Source organism: Phytophthora cinnamomi (genome assembly GCF_018691715.1).
Source record: "Phytophthora cinnamomi strain GKB4 chromosome Unknown Contig117, whole genome shotgun sequence".
NCBI lineage: Eukaryota > Oomycota > Peronosporomycetes > Peronosporales > Peronosporaceae > Phytophthora > Phytophthora cinnamomi.
This window is the reverse complement of record NW_027151050.1, coordinates 190,428-216,880: the sequence shown is the minus strand read 5'-3', so window position 1 is coordinate 216,880 and position 26,453 is coordinate 190,428. Positions and strand designations below refer to the sequence as shown.

The following is a 26,453-nucleotide window of genomic DNA, read 5'->3' as shown; positions in this document are numbered from 1 at the left end:
CTAGGACACATCACCGAGCGGTCAGCCATCAGTCTCGTTCAATTAATTGTCGAACGTTAATTGCTGCACACAGTGATGGCGTCCTCATTACATATTAATTATGTATACGCGGTCATTCGATAGCAAGAAGGGGCGTATCTTTTGCTGGCGCGCGTTGGATTTCAAAATGGGGCGTTCTCACTAGCATTTGAATCGACGCAAATGAATAACGTTAGGTATCTTGGACCTTCGCTCGACTACCGATACTGTTGTTCCTTTCCCCTGGAGGCTACAGAATTTTCGAGCAATCCAGCAACAACGTCGAGCGCGACGTGCTTCGTTTTCATGGTCGTACTATTGGTGGCGACGGCGTTTCTTTCCACGTTGGTGAGGTTTAGCTCGACTTGCTTCTTGCTTCAACTTGCGCTCGAGCAGTTTTGCCACTTTCGCCTGCCCGGCTTTCAATGCGATTTGAGCGGCGTCACGAATACACACGTCACCTCTGCGTTGATCTCGAACGTACCAATACAACCACTCCACCACCTCGGCGTGGCCATTTTCCGCGCTGTACTTCAGCGCAGCCCCCACATTGCTATCTCCACGGTTCACGTAAAGCCACTGCACAATCTCCAACTGCCCATTTGCAGCAGCGTAGCGCATGGCGTCACTAGTACAAACTTCTCGACGATTCTCAAGGAGGAAGCGCACAACCGCAAGGTGGCCATTTGCGGCTGCAGAGCGTACAGCAGCCTTGGTGCATCCCTCTTCCCGATTTGAATGGAGCCACTCTACCACTGATAGGTGCCCGTGAGCAGCAGCACCGTCCATAGCCTTCTTGGTGCATCCTTCACCTCGGTATCGGTGCAGCCACTGAACGATCTCAAGATGGCCTACTGTAGCGGCACGATCCATAGCGGCGGCGGTACATCCTTCGCTGCGGCAAGCGTGAAGCCACTGCAGAACTGGAAGGTGACCTAACTCTGCGGCAGTATCCATCAAACTTCCCTTATATCGCGGGCTCCAAACAGTGCGTTCAGGATAGCTTTCGCCCACCCACTCGATAACATGGAGAAATCCTTTTATCGCGGCATACTCGGCAATTCTACTGCCGTTGCCCCAGTTCGAGCCACGCGCAGCAAGATACTCTAAAAAACGCCTCGGAAGCCCATCTTTGCAGGCTCGCCGGACAGTATGGCAAGAAGAAAACGTGTCCAAATACTCGTCCAAGTGTCTCTCAACACGTGACAGCACTGCCTCGTCGTGGCAAGGCAGACATGTTCGAGTCACAACCAGCGCTGAAGTCAACACTGGGAATGCTCGGCTTACTTGGGCCTTTTGCGGTGGCGTATTCATGTTTCCACTAACTGTAGAGAATTCTGGAATGAACCTCAAATACTCGGACCCGCACTGATTGAAAAAGACTATCAGCCAACTATTCGTCGTACCCCGTCACAACAACCTGAATTCATTGCGTGAATTCTCAACTTGTGTCGCCTACTCGTGGCGTTGTCGCTTCAGCCTCTGCTCGAGTTCTCTAGCCACTTCAGCATGACCCGCTTCCATTGCAGCACGGACTGCACCGCGGATGCACGATTCACTTCTCCGCTGTTGACGCACCTCATCGTACAACCACTCCACTACAGCGAGCCGGCCATTTTCAGCAGCAAAACGCAATGCAGTGCCTGGTTGACCTTCCCTGCGATTATCTAGCAGCCACTTTACCACTTCTAAGTGACCGTGGGCTGCTGCCAGATTCATCGCCGCGCTCGTGCACCCTTCTCGGCGGTTCTCATGAAGAAAGCGTACCACTTCTAGATGCCCATTCCCAGCGGCATCGTCCATGGCGTCCTCTGTGCATCCTTCTCTGCGGTTACCGTCGAGCCACTTCACCACCGCCAAATGCCCATTCTCCGCTGCATCGTCCGTAGCTTGCTTCGTGCATCCTTCGCGGCGGTTCTTGTGCGACCACTGCATCATTGCGAGATCTCCATTGGAGGCAGCAATGCTCATGGCGAAGGCAGTGCATTTCTCGCTGCGTTTGGCGCGCAACCATTGCAAAACCGAGAGACGCCTGTGTTCTGCGGCCGTGTTCAACAGGCAGCGACCGTGGCGACTCCCCCACGAGGTGCGATGAGGGTAACGCTCGTTCAGCCATTGCAACACGTGCAGATACCCCTTCTTCACGGCGACGTAAGCAACGTCGTGGCCGCCGCCCCAATCTGGATCGCGAGTCGCGAGGTAATCGAGCGCTCGCCGTGAAAGTCCAGCGTTGCAAGCACGAGGAACAGTCCAATTTGGGGAGAAAGTGTTCAAATACTCGTCGAGGAGACGCACAACGTGCGATAGCGAATTCACGTCGTACCCAGGCAGGCACTCGCGGCACACGGCGACCGCCGTGGTCAGCACATGGAAGCTAGCCATCGTTACAACGCCGAAATCGAGGTCGGAATCGGTGTGGGGTTCTATTGGTTGGAAATGACCTAACACATATTATAGCATATTCGGTTATATAACCGATATATTCTGACCAGATGAACAGATCAAGAAAATACATCATAATTGGTCTGGAAATATTCACACTCAAAAGGAATTTAGGTCAACTCAATTTGGCTTATAGCCGGACTATTTCGTACCACTCCATACCATAAATTATCCGACCTCCGACCTGTACCAAAACACTGGTACCCCATATCACATACCTTCACAAGTTGATATATTAGTTTATGCTTTTAGTGGTGTGCCACACCGATCACTTTCATTCAGGCGAGGCCGGGGTTGACAGCAGGAGGCGGCGGCGGGGTGTCGGCAGGAGGCGGTGGCGGCGGAGTGAACGGCGGAGTGGACGGCGGGAGGCGGCAGGACGAGCGGCGGCGGAGTGAACGGCGGAGTGAACGGCGGAGTGGACGGCGGAGTGAACGGCGGAGTGGACGGCGGGGAGGCGGCAGGAGGAGGCGACGGCAGTGGCAGCGGGGGCAGCAGTTTGCGCCGACGACCTTGATGGCTTAACCGCGACCTTGATGGCTTACCCGGCAGGGCGGCTGGCAGGCTGCCCGTTTGGTGAGCACCTGCAAGCGTCACGCCGCGCCCTCCGGCAGCCTCCAGCGACCCTGCCGCCACGTTGCAAGTAGCACTATATTAAAATAAAAAGCGTAAATAAAAGTGAAGTTCTTCGTCATTAATGCACGCCTGACCTGCTAGGCCCTAACGCATTCACATTTTAATATTTAAAATGCGGGATATTAGTAAATTTATTCCATGTACGCTCATACATTTTTTTACAGAGTGCATGTGTACCTGAACGACGGTACAGGTCGGAGACGGTCGGAGACATGACAAATATGCGTGTGATATGCAATTATATTAGAATTTGTATGCCATATACATATTTTGCGTGTGCCTCCGACCCGATACGTCGGATCTGCTAGCATACCGGACTCACCTACCCCTATCGAAATCTATTGGCCGAAATCCAAAAGAGACGTATGATCATTAGCCTAAATAAATAAAAAATGCTGTGATTGGCTATTAAAGGCAATACAAAATTTAAGTTAGGTCGGAGAGTTGATGATATTCTACCATACCAGATTAATAGCTCCCTACCAGAACAAGGTGTGATTATAAGCTCAATTTGTAACAAATGAAGGTATAAAGATAACCAAAAGACGCGTCTACTGACAACCTTTCATCTCGTGTGCTCAAATTTCCAAGGCGTCAAAATTTGACGCCATAGCGCTTAAATTACTGGAGCCGCTTGCTTGTCGCGTGCACACAGGCCTGCTCATTACAGATTTCGCCTCTCCTGCTTAAACGCGCGTCCCAAGCCCTCAACCATGGCCAATCTCACACTATCGCTGTCGATGACTGCCGCAACGACCGCGCCCGCCGCACTCTTGAACGCTCTGACAGCACTCCAGCTGGTTGGACACAATGCAAGCCGACCTGCACGTCATCGCACCCGGAATCTGACGGATCGCGAACGCGACGAAGTGGCGCAGTGTCTTCTTGCACGTTGGAAGAACGGCTCCCCGCGCAGAGGAGCCAAGGCTGAAGTCGCAGCGCTGCTGGGCCCCCACACCAAGACTGTGTGCCGTGTCCGGAAACGTGCAGAATCTTAATCGAAGCGATCTGGTGTCTATCGCACCTCGACGCGTAGACACCGTTGTGGGCGGCGCCCCCAAGACAACAGTCAAATGCTCGCACTTCTCCGTCAAGTCCCCATTGCCCGACGGTCAACCATCCGCTCTACAGCAGATACATCCGGTCTCCCCCCGACAACTCTGTTCCGGGAGCTTCAGCGAGGCAACCTGCGCTCCCATAACAGTGTCGTCCGGCCATTGCTGACTGATGATAACAAGCGATCGAGGTTGGCGTTCTGCAAGGCACATGTTGATAAGTCGTGCATACGTTTTCTCGACATGTACTACACCGTCCTGTGAGATTGGGTTTTGACTGCGGAGTGGAGCCGCCAGACCGAGGTCTAACGGCGTCGAGAGTTTGAGAGAAGATGACCAAGGTCTCCTATTGGCTACTCACATTTACCGCGCCAGAGTGACAGGAAGCTAGTTAGTGACTGTGAGACTCGGCGGGTCCTAATAAATTCTCGCCGAGCTCTCCGGATAGTCATAGTGGATACACCTTTTGCCTCCTATTAGGAATCCGGACTTAAGACGAAGGCTCGTCCGGTTGTAGGATTAGACCGAAGGCTCGGTCCATATTAGATATTTGTATAGACATTAGGGATTAGTTATAGTCGAGGCCTCACCGCCTCTAACTATTAAATCAGAGCAGAATATTCCCCCCAAGCCATCAGGGTCAAGTCCGTCTACGGTAAGTCTAGCTAGCTTAGCTGTAGGGTCTGGACACGCTCGGCCGACGCGGGGTATGTCTCCCGAGCTTAAGGTACATTGGTCGAGAGTTCGCCCAGGTAAGCCCAAGAGTGGATAGTGGCCGAGTGTTGGGAGGTAGAGAGTCCTCCCTGTACGTTTGTACGTTGTCCTGGGCGCGTGGCGTGGCCCCCCCAGTGTATTTGACTCTTTGGCCGAGATTTCACCTCGGCGCTCCTGTCAAAGGCCTTGACCGGGCCCGGTACCCTTCCTTTCTGAGGGACCACAGTGGGTTTAGCGCGAAAGCGTTTATATTTACGCACCCCAGCCGTTGCTCGTGGCTGGCGGTGCCTGTGTGTGGGCTCTACCTACCTGACCGATACTTCAACACAAGGCATATTTTCAGCCCGGTGTAAGGGATCGGACCTGGTCTTCAGGTTTAATCCCAGCAATCTTCGCCGACCTTTCGAAGGAAGCGTGTGTTGTTGGTAGGGCTCGTCCCATTTGTCGAGGCTGAGGGACGAGGACTCGTAAAATCGTGAATTCCTACACGACAGTCCACATGGACGAGAAGATTTTTACATTACAGAGCTGCAGCGCCGATTTCTATTGCTACCGGACGAGCCTGCGCCGACACGTCGCGTAAAAAGCAAGCGGTTTGTGACGCGCGTCATGATGCTGGCTGCGGTTTGCAGACCTAGCTACACACCGAACGGAGCGTTTTTCGATGGAAAGCTAGGCATCTGGGCCTTTTTTGAGCAAGTGGCGGCTATCCGGCCCAGCGCGCGTAGGCACACTTGAGACAAAAGAAGTATCTGTGACGAACGCAACTTACCGTGAAAAGCTGGTATCGAACGTTCTACCGTCAGTTTGCTAGGTGGCCAACGCACGACCCTGTTGTCTTACGACAGGACGATTCTCCCGCTCGTATTTCACTGTCCGACCCTGACTTTATTGCAGCTGTCAGGCTCTGTGGTAGGCAGATAAAGCAGCGCTGCCAACCGCCTAACAGTCCCGACCTGAACTGTTGCGATTTGGGCATTTTACGGCCACCAAGCGCGACAAAGAGAAAAGACAGCACGCAATCTCGACGAGCTCGTCGCGACAGCCACCGAGGCTTATTGAGAGCTTCCTTCCCGCGTTATCAACGCTGCATTTCTAACGATGCAGGGCTGCATGGACTTGTGCATATAAAACGACGGAGATAACGACTTCAAGCCGCCTCACATGGGGAAGCAGCGCTTGAATCGGGAGGGACGACTTCCTTCCAGACTTCCATGCTCACTGAAAAAAGCTACAATCATGTCAGCACTGGACTCATCTCTCTCGCCACGCAATAGTTAGATCAAGTAAAGATAGGGAGCCCATATTCAGGAACAGTATAAAAAATCCAATGGAGCTATTAATCTGGAATGGAGTAGTAGTTTGTAACAACTAAAATTTGGTGCAGCTGTTATAGTTTGTAACAACCATTTTTTGGTCCAGCTGATTATGAGATACTTTAATTTGTAACAACCAATTGTGCCTCAATCTTGTCGTGCAGCCCAGAAATTCTGTGTATCTAATAGCAGGCAATCGACAGCAGTTCGATTTCTCATGATCGCATGTAAGCGAACATGAACTACAAAGTTGGAATAGGACTAGTCTTAAAGTGGATCATTTTCAATTTTCCTGCGGTCTCGACAATGAGCGACCTCGAAGAAGTGAACCCATTCCGGACCACCATTCAGTGGAAAGGCTTTCAGTTCATCAGGTGCTACGCTTCCGACGTCAAGACGACGTACTGGTGCAGCTACTACCGGCGAGGATGCCCGATCAAGTTCGACGTCATGACGGATGGAACCGTAAACGAAAAACAGTTTCCGCACAAGTGTGACTTACCGCGGAGAGAGCCCGATGAAGCCATCGTGATCTCTGATGACTCAACGGACAGCGAGACTTCGTCGACTACATGAACAACGGCGCCTCAATATGTGAGTCAGCAAATGGCCGACGAGACGGATGCGCTGGAGCTTTCCCAAGTTCCAATACCCGCGTTACAAATTTGGAATTTGACCAGGGAACAGTTTACCTGAGGCGGGGCTTGTCACGGGAGCAAGAGATGAGCAGGGTGTACCGCACTCGAAACCGACATTTTGGAGAGTCAATTTATGGACAAGTTGAAGTGCCGCCGCTCTCCTTGGCTAGCGATGGGTTAATTTTTCCAGTTCAACTTCACGTACCCAGATGATGAGGGGGTTGAGCACGTCCTTGGGTGGGGCCATCCTGCTCTGATTCGGCTGCTCACTTACGCAGATGCATCACTGTTCCTGGGTGGGACTTTCCACTGTGTACCCTCACCTTTCTACCAGTGTGTGGTGGCGATGGTGTACGACTGGGGCTCGCGATGCTGTGTTCATTGCTTTCAGGTGTCCACCGGCATGAATATGGCTCCTGGGACAATCACTTGTGACTTCGAGCGCACACTCATCAACTCCCTGAAAGCACAATAGTCGGTTGATTCTTCCACTTCAAGTAAGCTGTGCGCTAACGCATGCAGAACGCAGAACCTCCGGATCCCGACTGAAGAGATTGCGACTGCTATGTGCTGTGGAATGCTTGACGTGTTGACGGTCCTCCCGCAAGATCAGATTGATCCACAAGGCATTAACCACATCAAGTCCCTGATTAAGCGGTCTCTTTCGACAAGAGGAATTGAGTACAGTGAAGAGAAATGGACCGCTTTGTGGGGTTAATTTCGACGCACGTGGCTGGGGATGTATCCACCGAGCCTCTGGAACGTCCGCGGCATCATCCGAAGATTGGTCACCCGGACGAACAACTCTCTCGAGCGCTACAACCGAGAGCTGAACGACGAGTTTCCCAACCGGCGACCTAATTTGGCGACATTCTTGGGTGTAATTTAGGCCCACGCACAGTACTACATTACGTTACTAGAGGATATTGCCCGAGGACGTGCTCAACCGCCCACTCTTGGTGCCTATTTTGTACATCCTGAGATTGATTTGTGATCTCGGAACGCCACACTACCGACGTAGTCGGTCATTTTGCATATTTGTGTGTTTTTTATTCTTGTTCTGTATATTTGTATGCCCACTTCAAAGTAGTGAGGCAGTAGGCTAACTCAAATAGTAAAAAAAACAAGCTGAAAACACAACGGCACATATTCGTTTAAAATTGGGTATTTGCTACCATTTCGGACTTCAAGGATGGTATTCAGTGGTGGCGCCTCAGCGCTTAAGTTGAAGTTATCCCCTCGTCACATGATTACTGCTACAAAATATTATAATTTTTATGCAATTAATGCAAAAGCTCTCTCGCGCGTCCCTCTAACCCATGTACCTTACCTTTGCCCTGTCATTGATCGCAACTGCGTTGGTTAGCGCAGGAGACATTACCACATGGATGCACGGAACGGATATTGGCGGACGGACGAGCAACGAACCTTACGTGAAGATAGGACGAGACGGGAATTGAACCCGTGTCCATCTGCTTTAATACGCTGCGCTTCCTGAGCTCGACCAGCATGCTTCAAATTTTTAGTCTGCGTGTAACATCCTTATGGTACTTCGTACACAAATGAGAAATATAGTGTTATCAAACCTGGTCCTAGTAAGCCCAGAAGTAGTCTCTACGTAGCCTGCTAGTCACTTTTTCTCGGATCTGGGATCTAGATCATGATAAAATTTTATCGATTAGAGTATACAAAAACCACAAGTGGGACCAAGTATAATCTGATCCAGACCCAGTTCAAATCGGCAACCGATCTGCTGAAAAGGTAACCTCAAATAGCTAGATTTGCTGATTTGGCGTCCTTAAGTGGTCTACAATGCGAAATATTTGCAACTTGGCCACAATCAACAGAAATCATACTTTATTTCATAGCAATTTGTGCCCTGCTTGAAAGAACTCAGAAATTTCGTTACACACAAATTTAGTTTGTATTAGAATTTAATATATTCCATCTTCATACAGCTAAGCAGGACGCATCTTCTCCAAACGCACTTGTTTGAATGAACTCTCAAAACTACTGGTTAAAGCCCACAGTAATTGCATTATTCTTTATTCTTCTAGTTTTGTGCTTATTCTCAAGACGTGTTAAGTCTGGGGCAAAAGAGGAAGTGAGAAGTGAGCTCAACCTCGGATTTCGTTCTCCCATTCATTTACTTCATATCCTCATTGCACTATCAGTTGGTTGGCAGACCCTCTCTGCGCTAAGTTCATCGATAAGAGTTTAATGCTGAACGCTCCTAGAACTTGCTAACAAATTGGACGTTTTTCCTCTCATTTAAATTTCCACTCTGTAACCAACAAACCGCTCTTCTGCCGGCCGCCCCACTGTGAGGAGCCGCAACTCCACTCAACAACGCGTTTGAGTAGATATCGCAACCTACCCTTGTGATGAACGGAGACGCGTCTACGACCACCGTCTAGCCACCCGGTTTCTTATGCAAAGTACCACCCGACTCCGGTATAAATTAGGCAGACCCACCTTGAAACGAAGTCGTGCAAGCACGAAGAATTGCGATTCGAGCAATACCTCCTTCACACTTAAATGAAAGGTGCTCGACACAGTAACATTCATGTAATTTATCATACTTACCGGGTATTCAATTCTACAAGTGGTACGGTGCTTGGATCACTTGCTTTCATGATATGTCCTCTATGAACTTGTGCACGCCTTATTGAAAAAAAAAATAGGTTTAATAATCGGGAAACTAGGTCATCTCCTTTTTCAACCCCCTAAGCGCGAGAGCCTGTATTAGATACGATTAAAAATGCTTATATTGTATTAGACACTTTAATGAATCTATGTCATATTCAGTATGGTCAATACATAACGTTAGTCAAAGAGGGGTCGTGGTGCCGGAAAGACGCACTTATCCCCTCGAGCTTTGGAAAGTACGGTTGAAGTTTCGCAACATAGAGACAGGACATGATGTGGGTCACGCACTCACCGACGCCACTCGTTCACACCTCCATTTCAGAACTCTCCGGTTCCTGAGAACAATTGCTGGATTTACTGCGCGTTGGTTCGAGCTAACGAAGGAAGGATGGAAATCCAAGCGACCCACGGGTCTCTCGAACGATCACGCGTACCTGCGCCCGGAAAGACTAAGAAGGACGTGAGAGGGGTTGACTACTTCGTCGGAGCAGAGGAGCTCATGCGCTATCTGGACAAAATCGACCTGGGGTAAGTGGTGGTTATGTTTGAGTAAGATAAACACGCCCCTGAACTGTGAAAACGCTACAAAAGCTGCGAAAACGCCAGTTACAGTGCCACTACATTCAGATGCCGTTGCTAGTTCGTCGCAAAACTATCTTGTATTGCTCAAGTTACTTTTGTTTCTAATCGTGTATGTATCTGTTACTACTATAGCGTCGACTGCTTCGACCCCACGAAAAGGCGAACGTGCAAGCTCCCCACGCCGTCACTAAGACGGGAATCTTCTCACATATGTGAGACCCACCCTCCCGAAAGTGATGCATCTCCGTCCAATGAGTCTGTATACTCATTCAGAGACAACATGGCAGCTTCACCTGATTCGTGCCGCAACTCAGATGGGAAATTCAATGAAGCTGAAGCTGATGAACTAATCCGCAACCAAGACGTTCTGCACGTATTATCACATCACCTCAGGTTTGTGAATAATATATATTCAAGTTATAGACTGTATGTAACCTGTATGTTCAACGCAACAGCCGACATCAACACTTTACTCGCGTCAGACAGCCAAGATGAATTCTGTGCAATTGTGTCAGACGCCGAAAATGACGACGGCACTTGTGATTGTATCGACAGCAATTTCGGAGAGGACGATGCATGTGACGACAACGTGAGTGTGGGCGATGTCAATAAGCCAATATTTGACAAATGGTTGATTGATGTTGTGGATGGAATTCAAAACGTCGCTAGGGGTACGATAAGTGGCGACATCCTGAAGGAGATGGTATCAATGGGTAGTCTAATCCGGTATTAAACGGACCATATATCTTGGGTAGTCTAATCCGGTATTAAACAGACCATATATCTGTCTGGACGAGCCCTTCGAGCAGCACCCGATTGATTCTCTATTTGAGGATTATCCGCAATTGTACAGCGGCTCGTACGGCCCTACAAATTGTGCATTGAAAGCGGCTACCATCCCCGCCGGTGCTTCGTTTTCTTTGTTCGCCCGCAGCTTTGGGAGAGTATTGCTGAGGCTAGCACTGAGTATTTTGAAGAAAAATAGACGAACGAGTAGGAGGACAGTATGCCAAGCAAGTCCCCGCGAGCAGAAAAATCCAGGCTTCAAAAGAACCACACACGTGAGGCGATCAGACCTAGACTCAGACTCCGAGAGACCTATGCAATTTGATGGGGCTTTTGATTTCTCGAACAATAGCGGGTTTTGAGTGAGTCCAATAGCAGCGGTCGAGAGACCGTGACATTTGTTTCCACTCATATAAAATAAATACTGAGCAAAAAAAAATAAAGGTGTAAATCCATACCTCGTCTATCCATTCGAGCATTCTCTGTTCGTATCAATACGCCTTCATTTGGAGGGTAAGAATGCCGCCCCCCCTCTCGATAATTCGATTAACCATCAACTTCTGATGGACTGGGACATCTCTTGTCCCCGCAAACCAATGAATGGGAGTAGTTTCTCGCTCGTTGCCGAAGCGCACAGGAAAACCAAAGCACGAAAAGAGTTCTCCGACATTACTGAATGATAAGAAAATTTTAAACAATAGAAAACGAGGTAAAAACAAATTGAATAAAAATAGATCACTGGTTGTTTTCAAAATCCGGTTCACCACCTCCTAAATATCAAAAGAAGCACAACGTTAGTCACATTGGTATGTGCATGTACTTTCGGTGGATTGCCTATAGATCAGAGCGTTTTTTCGTGCCTCGATACGCGATTGCGAAGTCGGAAATACCTCCTGCTGACAACCGCTGCTTCCAACGTCCTTCCAACAAGATAATGGGTTCAAAGTAAACATCCATAAGCAACAACCACTGGATTGTTACACATATTGAACACTCAATAACGCTCTATGAATAATGACAAGGTACCAGGTTTGCGAAGTGCACTTACTCATCGCCTTGTTCTGTCTCACATGAGTGAACCATATTAACAGGCTATAAAACATAAATGTGTAATCGAGTCATGTAACCCCCCTATCATAGTATGCGCGAAAAAACAATACGTACCGACTCTCTAACTGCGAAAAATCCAATTTGATGCACCGCTTGACCTTGCTTGTCACCTTATTCTTGCGATACCCCCCTTGGGCACCCTCGATTCTGTCTGCTGTCTTATACCAAAGCCACATTTTTGCGCGATGGACGGTGTATTTGGCGACAAGAGACTCCGTAGCTTCGCCAGCGACCTGGACTTCACGAACAGCCTACACCTTGTGTTGTTAGAACAATGTTGTTAATAAATTAATACAGATGAGCTTTTGTCGTATCTGGCGGCGTACTTGATTGCTGCAGTGGGGTTTGCGACGCGTTGGAGGTAATGCAAGAATGTAAGCAAATGCAAAATGCGCGGGAAAAATGCGATAGAAGGCGCTAGCTCACTTGTGAGCTCGAGTTTGCACTTTTTACGACTTTTTACGCTTTGACTTGAGCGATGGATTTACGAGGTTGCGTTTGTTTCGTTGATTCCGGTACCGCTTTAAATATGTAGAGTAGTGTTGGCATAGTTCTGCCGGGATTGTCACTTTATTTACATATAGCCTGTTATAGTGCATTTCATTATAGTGAACCCCAAGCACATTTCATTGGCTCACATTGAACCTGGCATATTTCGGCCGGCAGGATCACCAGGTGCACAGTTCATGTCGCATTGCATTCGTTCTTTCACAGCCTGCTACCATGGGTCTGATAATGCGAAACATGCGCAAGGCGTACTGGGCCTTGTGTATGGCCCATGTACGGCGCTATGCACGCTTCATCAATGATGAAGCATGCAGAACCCTGCGGTCCCGTCTGCTTGTCGAGCGTCACCTGGAGCTGACAACATTGACAATATCTGCTCTCGGCGCAATTAACGGCCACCGCATCACCCGATCTGTTGTGGAGCGCTTCTTTGCAGGCCAACAACACGTGCAACGTCCTACCGAAACACCTCGTCTTGTTGCGCTGACCTCAGTGGCGTCGTGAGCTCGGTCCAGCCAACCTATGACAGTCTACCGATGCCTCTTGTCAGCCGGGTGCTGGTGCGGAGCGAGCTGCGGTACTGTCTGCCCCAGATGGGACCGGCACTGCGACTCTGCAACGCCCAACGCCGGTGAGAGATACCCAGGCCGTTGACAACCGCGTCGATCCTCGCCCAAACTATCGAGCAGCTGAGACTACCGTGTCGAGCTCTCCTGCTGCAGCGAGGGCGACACAGTGAGCTTCAGGTACAAGTGGAATGGGAACCCTGTTGAAGGTCTGCACAAAAACGCTCGCGCGATGAAATTGCCCAATTGCAGAGTCTGATGAGGGCCGAATGGTGTGCGCGTCTTTTGTAGTCCCGTGCAGGTAGCGGCCGCCATTTAACCAAGAACGAATACAAATGCGTTAATGGCGTACTTCCTACTCATGCATACAGCTTACAGTAAAGGAAATTATCTGAATATTTGAAGTCAACGTGGCAACGGTTTTTGCACGCTGCGCCTTCAGGCTATCGGTAGTTGGACAACTCGACCGAATCAACAGAGCTTAACATCCCACGCCCAAAGACTAAAAGTTACCGAGAACTGCAAATATTGCAGATGGAAAGCAACGAAAGAACCAAGACAAAAAGGATGAGCGGCAACCACTTAATAATTAAGATAAACCAGCATTATTAAAGAAACAGCATTCGCATAGTCAGAAGGCAATAAGCGTTTTCAACTTACGAAACCAAACCAATGCCGTGTAGCGCTGTACCATTTCGCATCGAGTCTTCATAGCCGCCATTCTGCATTGCCATCTTGACACCTCGCTTTCAGCTCTACCGATTCGCGGCCGACGTACGCTGCAGTTGTAAACCTCCTGACACCTCGTGTTGGCTTGTTTTCTGTCGCTGCTGTGCTGCCTGGTGCTATTTGAGAAATGGTGCACACTGCATCCAGTCATTGTTATGTACATATTGTGTATTTGTGACGTCATGTTAAGCAGCGACCACACTGGCAATGTATGTTATGCACCATCACTTGTATGTGTCTGACTCTTCCTCCTGGAATGTGAATGCCATCTGCCACCGGTGCAAGGAACTGGGTCGTATCGCTCCGAATTGCCCAAAGACGTAGGCCGTCTTTTGAAAGGAGGTCATGTGACGGATTCATAACCATAATGATTCGTCAAGTTCGGCATACATAAATTGTAAATTGGCACAATTGCTGTACGCGGGACTCGTCGATTTGACCAATCATACTTGAGAAGAAGTTTTGTCAAAAGTTTAGCGAACGTAGCTTCAACAGAGTAGTGCAGCAGCTTGCTAGCGATATTTAAAGCTTAACGTTACTCCTCACTTTACCATCGCGAGCGTAACAAAACGCATATCCGTGTAGTTTGCGATATCTACTCCAATGGTGTTTCACGTTTGCAGATGCTATGGGAGCGAAGCTGCCGCAGGAAATGTGCCCCGGTTAGTTGTATGAAGATGGAGACTACTAACACAAACTAAATTGGTGTGTAGCGAAATCTCAGAGTTTCTACGGGTGGAGCATGTAACGGGGTTACACGCACCAGTGGCTACAAACCACTTGTGATTTTTAACAGGTAAAATATCTGTGAAACGTTCTCGATACTCCTCACCTTGGTGTAAGTCCCACCAATGACTACAGCCACCACAATGAGTGCTTCACACATACCCAAAGATCCTATTGGTAGAAAGCATCATCTTTCTACCAAGCAGAAACGTGCGTATTAGCGGTGCTCTAATAACCAGCCGCTGCCAACCCCTTACATAGATGATAAAATAGTTTTAGCCGATTTAGGAGGAATATCAATTTAGAAACAGTACAGTTCTCATTTACCTTAACCTCATTACTTTGGCGTCTTCATTTGGTTTAAATTGAACTTGAGTGTTCAAGTATATTTTATTCTAATTAAAACTAAACTACCGCCTCCTCATACACGTAGCGCAACGTGTAAGCTTAAATAGTGAGCCAAAGTAGGCCCACTACAGATCATGACTTTTTCTTCTGTATTTGGATGACATTTGATGGTTGATCGATACGCAAAAGACTCTAGTATCTCGCGGCGCTGGTGCTTGATTGAGAACCCTTGAGCTGAAGGAAATAGGATTCTCTATTTGAGTTCAAGCGCAGCAGCGAAGGCCGCAGTGGTTTCTGTTAGTTTCGCTAAGTAGTATGTTACCTAGAGTATGCAGTATAATGTAGTTGTGTATAATCTGTTGGATCCCAGGCTTCTTCCCAGAGTCCGTTTTGTAGTTGCTGTCCCATCCGTCGCGTGTGATCTGTCTGCTGATACGAGAGATAGCCTTGGCGTCACTACACTGCCCTCCAAGCAGAAATTTATGCGCCGTAGTCGCTTCCTTCCTGGGAATCCGGGCATCACCAACTTTCACTTGGCATGGCTGCGACGATGGTTCTGCGGCTTTTCTGCCGAGCGTCTAGCTTCGGTGCGACGTGTAGACCACTTAACGGGCTTACGAGCATCTGTACACTCTCTGTTGGTTTCTTCTCCGTAGTCTTGTTGTCGCGTCCACTGCGAGCTGACTACAGTTGCGATAGAAACTGACTCAACTTTGGATCATTGACAGCCCGTACATAGTCCAGCAACTTCAATGAAACATCCTCATGCATTGCCCTCACGTGCTCACAAGAGTTCTCGATCTCATCCAGTCCTTCCGAGGCTACCAGCACTTCGTATGTGAGCAGGATGTTCGCGATGCTCTGTGAACGCCTCTGCGGTGAGGTAGCTGTCTTGGTTAGCGATATGCTCCAGTATCTCTTCGTTGACATCGAGACGAAAGTCGGAGTATATCTTTAACCTTGAAGCATGAACGTTGCGAGTGGCCTCACTCGGCAAGTGCTCGATCTCAAATGACTAGGCATTAGCACAAATCACACGGTACGCCCGAACCCATTTGACGGCAAGCGTGTATTGACGTGTACCTTCGAATCAATACGAGACCACAACACGTAGTCTCCGCTGCGAACGTTCACTTGCTTTGCATCACGCTGATCACTCTTGTTGCGATTGGTCTGTCCTTCTTTGGCGATCGAGACGTCATGATGCATGTTTTACATCGACGATTATAGCTCATTAACCACTGAGCTGGCTTCTGGCGGGAGCTCATACGCTTCCACAACCTTTATTTAGCAGCCTCGTGGCCAACGAGCACTTTCTCCGATGGTGCAGCCGCTGTAACCCTCTGCTGGGGAGCAATTAAGTAGTGATGCAACCGTGCTATGATTCAAGTTGCCCTGCACGAGAGGTAGGGGTGCCGCTCAATCTGCTAACTCGACCTTGACCTCCATTATCATGACTCGAAATACTTGAAGAACATCACGATTTCGTCGTTCGATGCTGCGATTTATTCATGGGCAGTAAGCCAAAGTGACACCTGCGTCATTTGAGTCTTGTGGTACAGCTTTCCCATCATTTGGTTCTCGAAGCGCGTCGGTGTATCGTTAATCAACACTCTGGACATGACCTAGCGACAACTCCAATCCAGAGTGGCACTGGCAGAAGTCGCAGAGTGCGGGCTTGCGCACTAGCCCAGCTCATAGCAATGCGAGAAGTCATCTTTCAGAACCAGCAGATAGCCCTTACCCTCTCTGTATTCTCTAATGAACAGATAGTCCAGATGCAGAGCTCCATTGTGCTCCTTGGACCGACAGGTATCCTCCCATGATCTCGGAATGCAAGTACCGCCCATGACGTGATAACAGAGCATGCAGCGAGTGCGAAATTCGCAAAGGTTCTTCTCCAGCCTCGCGATGTTGAAGCGCTTGATCATCACTTTGATCTCCACCATCAGGTGCATCAAAAGTACTGCAGCATCCTCAGGCATTCACAAGCGGTTGATTTGATCCCGCCAGCCACCTTCCGCATATTATGCTAGATAGACTCTGTGTATGCTGCTGTGTGCTCTGAATATCGCTGACGTTCGGCCACGTTGAGCCGTTAACAAGTTGACGAAGCTGAGATTCCTCGCACTCTTCTTCGACGCGCCAGCGTTGATTGTCGTCATTTCTGGTGCAGCTGCTGTCCTGCTCACCGCGAAACCATATCTGCACACGTACTGTCTTCGCCACTGGCGTGCTCAATGGTGTATCGCAGCTCAGTCAACTTCAAGCTCCAGCGCTGAACCGCCTCGAACATGTGTTTTGACGTCATCACCTGAGGCAAACAATTAGACCAGGTTGCGGTGGAGACTCTAACCATTGGCCGCGGAAACTACGATGAAACCGTCCAATTCGTCGTGCCAAACCGTACTTTCATAACCAAGCTTAGCGGGGCGAGAATGTCGTATCCTGCACGATGATTGCGCGCACACGGAAGGAGCTCGGATAACTCAAGCACGTGCATTGCAAATACAAGTTGTCTTATCAACAGCCTGCTACACGCAGGGCCTCCATTGCGCCTCCTGGTCGCTCTACGTTCTACCTGTCGCGTAGGAAGTCGCTAGCACTAACTTCCCAAATCAATTCTAAGTTCACAAATTACTCTACTCCGGTCAAGTGCCTCATCGCCTCACACGAGAAGCACGACAGCAGCCGTCGGCATCTTGCAACCACCACAGCTATCAACGAAGCGCTAATAACGCCAAATCAAACGCCGGTTCGTGCGTGAACCCAGTGCGCGCGAAGATCACTTCAAGATCACGTCCAGACTGTTCTCCGTTTTGGCGCCAAACCACCGTGTCTTCACTAGACGTCGAAGTCAGACATTCCCTTTTCTGGCAACACAGTCAACTTCAATATCAAAGAGGTTTGGCAGACAAAGATTCATTAATTCGCTTTGCACACGCTCCCCACAGCACGCTTATCAACGGCAGTTGTTTTGCCACTTTACGGAACATAATCACCGGTGCTCACGAATGATTAACAAACAACATGAGACCGCCAAGATACTGGGCATTGACGATGACATTGATGGAGCGGCTGGGCGTCTCCGAGCGTTACCTCATGACTAAGTGGAAGCCTTCATTGCATAGGCCGTCCACGTGCGAGATGCTCACCTGCCCGATCTCGCCGAGGTACTGGCCCAGCACCTCACAGCTCTCGATGTCGTCTGTGGCGACCGCCAACAGCTCCCGCGTTCATGCGTCCCTCACCAAGCGCACATTCGACGACTCCAATCCGTTTCCACACTTGTTATCGTACGGACAGCGGTACATGTCCCAGTACAACTGCATCATTGAGTTACGGCAGATCCACACTCACATGGACTACAGCAGTCGCATCAGCCGTAGTGGGGGGGGGGGGGTCACAGGTAAAAAGGTGCCAAGTGGGCTGAATAACTCGCGAAGAATGAGTCACGCGAAATGACCACTTTGCTCGAACAAACCGGTCACGCGCAGAGCGGCAGGACCTACACTCGTTCACATGAGACCACTTGAGTTTACCGTCGATGACTCTGGCGGATGGTCTCGGCTCCGTAGCGAGTTTGACGCTAGCTGTGGCACTCGCGAAGTGGTGGTCATGGTCGTGGGGGCGGAAGCGGCGACGGTGACGCCTCCACCAGGACCGGCGGTGACGTCGTCGACCTGAACGGCTTCTGTCTGAGCGGGGGCGACGATGGTATGTTGTCCGTCTTCGTCTCGGGGGGGGGAGACAGGTTACCTTCGGCAAGCGAATGCCGTGCTACGAAGCTGTCCATGGTATAGTTGCTGTGCCCGAGCAAAGCGAAAGGCGCCTTCTTTTAGCGCTCAAACAACCACAGACCAGTGGTTGGTGAACAGCCCCGCTGTTCGGAACTGCGCCACAGCCTTCATTTTCCATTTTGCAGAGCGGCAACAGAATCCCCCCCTCCCTCCCTCCACGAGAAGCTCGACGACCACGCACGTGAGTTCGCCGAGCAGCGAGTTCTCCAAGTTTTTCGCGGAGGGGGGGACTGGAAACTCGCTGCTATCCAAAACGCCCTACCCGATGCTACTGCTCGCCGCGACGTGGTTGACAGCGGCACGGATCCAAAGCAAATAGGGAGTGAGGGCTCGTCGTGCGTTAAAATGATCGTTGAGCTCATTGCTAAGCTGGAAGAGTATTTAGATGAGGATTACCGCGTTACGTTAACTGACATGTGCTACAGGCTGCTGAGCGACACAGGGGTTTCTGTGAGCAAGGCAAGCCGTACACAACGAAGAAGCTACGCATCGAGAAGGCTACAATGAACAATACAATGAACAAGCAGAAGCGGAAGGAGTTCGTGGAAAAGGTGGACGGTCATGTCTCCCGCGAGGACATGATCGTCTACCAAGACGAGACCAACTTCAATCTGTACTTGTCCCGTTCGGAGGGGCGATCTCGCGTAGGCAAGCGTGCCGTCGTGCAGTTGCCCCCAACGTAAGGTGAGAACTTGTGCGTTCAAGGTGGCGTCTCAGCCTTTACTGGGCTTGTGCTGCTCAGGACGCTCTCACGAAGACGAAAACCGCGCGGTTCATCGCGAACTTGTTCGTCGCGGCTCAGCGAACGTTGGAGTATCAGGAGCTGGCCCCGAGCAACAACACATAGTCAGGTTGAAGATCTGGTTCGCCAATTTCTGGCGGAGGACGGCGTCATGAACGGGGACAGGCTGGTACTGCAAAGGCTGGGCGTGTATAGCCCCATGCTGAACCCCATCGAGGGGTGTTGGAATGTGCTCAAGTCGAAGATGCGGCGCTTCATGGCTACGAAGGAGCAAGAGCTACTTGTTCGGGGTGAGTATGACACATACACAGCGCGCCGGCTGGCTATAATGAAGGAGACAGTGGCGCAGGCAGTGGCAGCAATCACGCGGCGCCTCGTTTGGTGGCTCGAGCGCCAAGCGGTAAAGGCGTGCACCTAGGCGGAGCGTTGTGAGGACACGAAATTGGGCACTTAAGTTTAGATTTCAGTTTGGTTGGAACGCATGATGGGCAAATGTCCAGCTGCTAATGTTTTGTTACGTATACATTGTTTTAGGTTTTTAGAAAAACCTCGATTTCACTTTTGTTGGCAAACTTTGCAAGTTGCTTGGGAAATGGTGTATGCTCCGTTATGCAGAAAATATCGGACCTGCGGACCTTATCGGACTTGTGTCCCGTACACAAAGTTATGGTACCGTACCAACTTTTTGACTATCACTAACTTCCGAGCTTCGCGTTTAGGGGAAAATAAACTTTGATGCGCACACAAAGAGCTATTTCGTCAAGTTTATAGCCAGCTGAAAATGGCTTGAAACTGCCTGTAAGGTGCGAGAAACGTACTTTTGTAAATAGCATGCATTTTGGCTCGAGAGCCATGTGCTCACGAGCCTGAAAATTGAGCAATCAGGCCAGATTTTTGCGATCGTCCCTATAATTTGTCCGGATATTTCTAAGATGCCGTCATCCAGTGATTGCTGCGATCTTCTATTGGCTACGTAACTACCAGTAAGAACTTCCCACTTTTCACTCTCAGTATAATCTGTGCCGATTGCGAAGTCTCAGTCCTCAGTCTCACTTTTTTCAACATTGCCGCGCGAACCTCCTCCGCTCCCGAGCCAAACACAACCAGAGCGTGCCTCTGACCCCCTCTCACATGTAGCTCAACTTGAAAGCGCAGGGTCTCAGCCCTGGGGATGCCTGTTCAGATCGGGCCATCGTCATCGTTTCACATTGAGTTGGAGGCCTTGACGAACACTGGACCTACATGGTGTGCGTTATGGGGACGTCCTGATCCATTCTGTGAGTTTCCAACGATGGTTATTGCTGTTCGACGCGAGGCACTGTACAGGCTCGTGCAGAACGGTGCGTCTGAGGTTTGTGGGTTCGTGTGTAGCAAAGATGAATGTCATGTATTTGTAAGTGGTTGCCGCGCCTACTTATTAACCGCATCAGGCACGTCTTGCGTGTAGCCCGAGGCCGGGTCGTTGATCGCTGCTGTCTGTAACAGACGCTGGTGAAGATGGATGATGGCACTAGCGCTATGTAGCCGCTGGAGGTGATTACACTCAGCGCTAGTGCCGCGGGAATTGAGGTCGTATTCGGTTTTCAGGTAGGCCAGGACGGCATCCACGGCGCGCGTTCCGAGCTCCAGCACTCGATCGCGGTAGCCTGTTGCCGCTGGATCCAGAGGTGAGCCGGCAGCGAGGAATAGCTTCATGAAGGCGATTTAGCAGCTTGGCCTTCGAATGCTGCTGCTTCGGTGCACCAACTTGCCAGCGCGGTTCCGGAACCTACCAGATAAACCCAGTCCAATGCGGGTGCATTGCCGATCCTCTTGTTTTCTTTTGTCGGCTATCCACTCACCTCAACTGTGGCTTCGCCCTCCAGTGTTCGCTTGCGTGTAGGTGGTGCCGGATGGCCGATTATCTTTGCCTCAAGCATGTCCATACGAGCGTCCTCGCGCTTCGAATTCTAAATAACGTGTTTAACGACAGCGGCTTGATGGTCGATCCCTTTCCGTTCGTAGCTTGACCATCTTGGGTTTCGTTCGTGGTTGCTGGGTGATGTGTCGTGTCTGTACAGGGAACAGGAGGTTTGGGCGAAATGCGTGGACTAAGCGAAGAAATCAACCAGGTAGCAGCCGACATGCGTGACACAGACCTCGATGCGCTTATCGACAGGGCTGCGGGTAGCGTCAGAGGGCACGTCGAAGACCTTCTCGTTGATGTTGAGACTCTCCGCTTCCACATGATGGCAGACAGCGAATGTGATGCGCGGGGCAATGGTCCGACAAAGAGAAATATTAAAGTGATCCGTCTGACACTTGGTAATTGAATACAGATTTCTGCATGAATAAGGGACAGGGGTACAATTAATAGCCTGTGATACTTAATAAGTCCGGTTCGCGGTCCATTTGCAAAACCAGGAATCTGGGGATGATAAAAAAGTGTAGCGTGGAGGCCACACACCATTTGAATTCTGGCGCGCCAAAGTGCAACCGATGGATCAAGGCATATCCCACGCACGGTACAGTACTAACAGACAAGTACTATCGCAGAAAAGGCTCCTTTCAGTCGTAGTTGCTCACAACTCTTGGGGGCGTGCCAGTCGAGGCACAATGACGAACAAGTTGCATCGCAGCACCACCACTGCCGGGGTGTCCAGGGGTGGTGGGTTCAGCGGCAGAAGGTGAAATTGAAACTAATGCTACAACTGGTAGTTGACCCTAGACCTTCTGCGTTCGTTTCATCTCTGCTTCCTCTCCTCAAAAGCCATTTTCGTCTTGTAGATTGGATCGCATAGTCCTTTCGAGATCAGTGGGGGCAAAATGCCCCGGTTCATGTCATTTCCACATTATCACAGAAAACGGTAGGTAAACGGGGTATTCCGCCCCTTATCACATTCTCTACCATTCATATCCTAGTAATTGTAATGTTGCGAAGCGCTAATGACAATCCAAAATATTATACTTGTGAAAGCCAAACTCAGACATTTCCAATTCACCATAGTCACCAGTACACAAAACGGCGGCTGCTGGCGTGGCAGCGCGCAATCCGCTCGAGCTGAGCGGCGTGCGGGTGTCGCTGTGAGAGGCAAGGTAGCTGTGTGCGTGGCTGCAGCCGCGGGCGAGGTCTCGGTGCTATTGCTGTTTGTGATGGTATCAGATTTTATAGAGGGGATCGAAAAGCTGCACGCGGCGGCCGCCGGCGTGGCAGCGTGCAGTCTGCTCGAGCTGAGCGGTGCATAGGCGTCTCTGAGAAGAAACAGTCAAGCACGAGGTAGGTTGGTGATGTAAATGAGAATCGGAGAAACAGTGTTATGATCTGAAGCTATCTTGGATTTGGCCTTATAGATGAAAACCTGAATAAGTTTGTTCCTCCAACTAGCTGGTTCCCGTGTCACTTGATGCAGTTTCCACTTAGCGCAGAAGTTGTTTCGACAGGACGGCCAATGCCTCGGACAGAACGGCTCTGTTGAAATCACAACGCGTGCACGCGGGAGCGCACATAACTCGTTTAGGACGACTATTTTCACGTCACCTACGAACTGAAAGCTGTCTACATAGTCAATCGAAGCTTGACAGAGCGGCGCTTGTACGGATAATCCACATTCCTCCCCATTGCCTTGTAGCAGCAGAACTGTCTTGAGCAATGGCTGCGCTAGCCATATCTGCTGATCAGCTGACGGCCAAGGAGACGCAATTCGGGACGGATCTCAACCCCCACGCATATCTGTGTTGGTGTTTGAAGTGCAAACTGCGCGCCAATACCACAGCCAATGTCGAGAAAACATCGTCAGGTCGGACTGGGCTAATGATGCCTGTAACATCATTCACATCGTGCGGAAGAAGCTCTCCAGTGTTTCAATGTAGCACCCGAGCCTCTGTCGAACGTCAGTTTTAGTAACGGAACCGAAGACAGAACGGAGAAGTTACGCAGGAGCTGGGTAGTGTAGGGAGAGAGGGTTCGGAGGTCTGGGGCTAGTGTTGCGCGTTCTGTCGGTAGGGCGCGTGATCCTGCCAAAACAGGGGGGGATTTGGATAAGTCATTGCCATAGGCTCGTTTGACTGTTCGTAGCCGCGGTTTGAGCTCCTTGGTAGTATTGTTGATGCGAAACATGTGTAGCTTCGCTCAGCGATAGACCACTCGACACAACAGTGTTTCTGTGCGTATTAAATCGCGAATTTGAGTAGCAACTGATCGGCATCGTCCGAGGACGTTGGGGGCATGGTGAAGGCGACTGGAGGTGCTGACTGGATCACGGCAATTCCATACTGAAACGAGGTGATCTTTATCAATAATATAGTCAAGACGATTACACGTGTTCACATCATACAGTAATTACGATACACGCATACAATCTCCTTGAGTCTTTTTGCGTAGTGAAGCAAAGTTAGTTACATGGGTTGTGTGCGGCTCGCTTTGCGGGCTTGCAGAGGAGATCTGGGTCGAGAATCTGTGATGAACCTCGGTCTGCTGTTCCCGGAATGGTCATTTCGGTTGGCTGTAGTTGTTACTTAGGTGTCACTGGATCTCCCAGGCAGAACAGATTTCTTAACGACTGGAATGTGGTGACTTACGAGACTAGTGTATGGTTGAAGATATGTAACTGTCGAGTACATGCAAACAATACCGTGCTCGGGGCTTAAACCGTGCTCGGGGCTTATCGCGTGAGCCTCACTGAAGTAAGCTTTTGATTGCAGCAACTACAGTCATTAGTACTACCAACAACACGAGCGTATGCGCGGATATCAGTGACGGGAATCCCTGCTATATTTGGGATGATCTTTCGATCTTGCAAATACAAATCGATCAGGATGAATGACATGCATAAAGGTGTATTACGAAGTGTACATAAAGTTCTAGCTACATCTTCACATGGCGAACAACAGACTTGGACTCTGGAGCAACCATAGCTCCGCTTATTGGAGGCGGTAAGGCGTTTTGAGCTTGTACAGCGATGTCTTCCGCAGCCTCCCCTTCCCTGAAAACAAATTAAGCTTCTGGTAGAACTGGTGAAACATGACCCATAAAGTCCATGCAAATTGGGGATACATGTAGGCTGTTGGGGTTGAGTCAATATAACCTTCGCACAAGCATACACCACGGATCACACAGTAGTCAGTGACTTCAGTTGGATATTGGTTTTCTTACCGACAAACGATACACTGCCACCTGTTTTCGGTTCTTGTCGTTGAAGAATTGTTTCGAGGTGACAGCAGTGCACATTTTCTTGGGACTCCCAAATGGCGAATTGACGACGTACGCAGGGCTGGTTGGGGACGATCGCTGCGGTAGATCATGCGAGACACTGCCCTTTGATTACAGAATTCTCGCTTCACTTGGCGCGGCAACCCATTTTCCGGAGATAAGTTCGGTCGCCAGTTTCATCATGAATGTACGATGTGGATCTCGATTATTCGTCGTAGTGTATACCATTTTGCGCGTAAGATAGGCATTGTATCGAGTGATATCTAATAGCGCCATTGCCAACTTTTTGTGCAACCTTTGAAACAAATGACCATCCGCAATAGAAAATCGTGCTCGGAGTTGATCCAGTCGATCCATCCCTTGCATGTGTGCGTTATTTTTAACACGCTATGCCGCCTCGAATTCTTGTTGTTCGTTGACAACACGTAGAGAACCCGCGGTTCTTCGGAGGCATCAGTATTTGACATTATACTATCGTCGCACCACGAGGCTGCTAACATTTGATGCCAACAGATACTCCTTGTCGGTACTCACCTCGCGTAGAGTTTTATTTCTGCAGCACTACATCCTTCGGAGGTGTTTGCCTGATCCGTGAACAGTGCCACACCCAAACAACCCTTTCAGCTTCATGGCTTGTAGTATCTGTACTGACGTGTAACAATTATCAATGTTTACGACCCGTTTCGTCTCGTAAATTGGTCGAACACCTTCTAAGACAACCTGACGGATTGTCGCCCCTTGTGAATGTTCGTTGCCAAGGGCTGCAACTCCTGCTGGATTCGTGACGCCTCCTAGCCTGTCCTCTAGTAAACCCTCGCATTGCAGCCTGTAGTTTACAGCCACCCAGGTAGCTGCACAGCACATCATGTACAACGTGAAATGGCATTTGCCGCCAGGTTTCCGAGGATTGCAGACTATAAGATGCCAGCCAAATCGAAAGCGACAGGCTACACTCGCTTCATCAAGTGCGACATCACGGCCCAAATTGATGCACTTGCCTCCTGTAACTTGGAGCGCATTCAAAAGTGTGCGAATTCGGACTGCTGGGTCCCGCTGTATGTTTTCCGCTGACACCTCGCTACGAAATGAAAAGGCTTGCCTGAGAAGCTTAAACCTTTTGAGCGGCATTACATGTTCCAAATTGACATTAGAAGCACCAAAATGTCTTCTTCAGCTTGTCGACCCCAGTAAATCGCAAACTCAGCTTTCACCGTGATCTCCATGTAGTACGAAATTCTAAAAATGTCTTAATCGCGTTGAAATTGGCTTTCAGGCTCGCACATCTGTGCAGACAAATCGAACTGCATGCTTTTGGTCATTCCAACCTCAGTCAAGCTTGTTGGGAAAAATGGTCGGGAATATACGGTACCGGCAGTTCCAAAAATTCATCAATACTGCTTTCGATAGCTAGCGTTTCCGAATCTGCTCGGAGCAGCTGGATCGGCATAAGCATACTGTAATTAGCGTGGCCCTTTTGGACCAAGCTCAGAGATATGTCCTGGGTCTGTCCTTCAAACTGAGAATCAATCCATCATATTTGAAAGAGAAGATACGTCAGCTCATTTGGCCCCGACTTGTGTTGTTTTTTCTTGCCGCTTTTTTTCCCTTAGGCTTCGTCGTTACACAGACCCGACCAACTATATAAGCCGTGTCAACCTTTTGTAGATCTTCGTGTTCATCCAACTTTCACGTGACGGCGAAAAGGCTACCAACGTATTAATGTATAGAGATGGGACACAGTTGACGGCAGCTCGTCCGACTCGCGGAGCAGACGAAAGTGGTAGGACACCATCGTCGAATGTGACTGCATCAGCGGCAACTACCAAGGCAACAAAAATTAGTAAGAGCATAGCAAAGAATGCTATAAATACACCATATAACACGTGGGCCTTACCTCCTAT

General features: G+C 49.7%; 1 protein-coding gene across 1 annotated transcript; it reads left to right on the top strand.

Annotated features, from left to right (window-relative positions):
* Positions 1-9,856: 9,856 nt before the first annotated feature.
* On the top strand, positions 9,857-22,698 carry IUM83_10367 (uncharacterized protein; the record flags this gene model as incomplete). Its single annotated transcript, XM_067934864.1, has 3 exons — positions 9,857-9,996; positions 22,507-22,620; positions 22,695-22,698. The coding sequence occupies 3 exons, from the start codon at positions 9,857-9,859 to the stop codon at positions 22,696-22,698; spliced, it is 258 nt and encodes an 85-aa protein (XP_067781488.1).
* Positions 22,699-26,453: the final 3,755 nt, after the last annotated feature.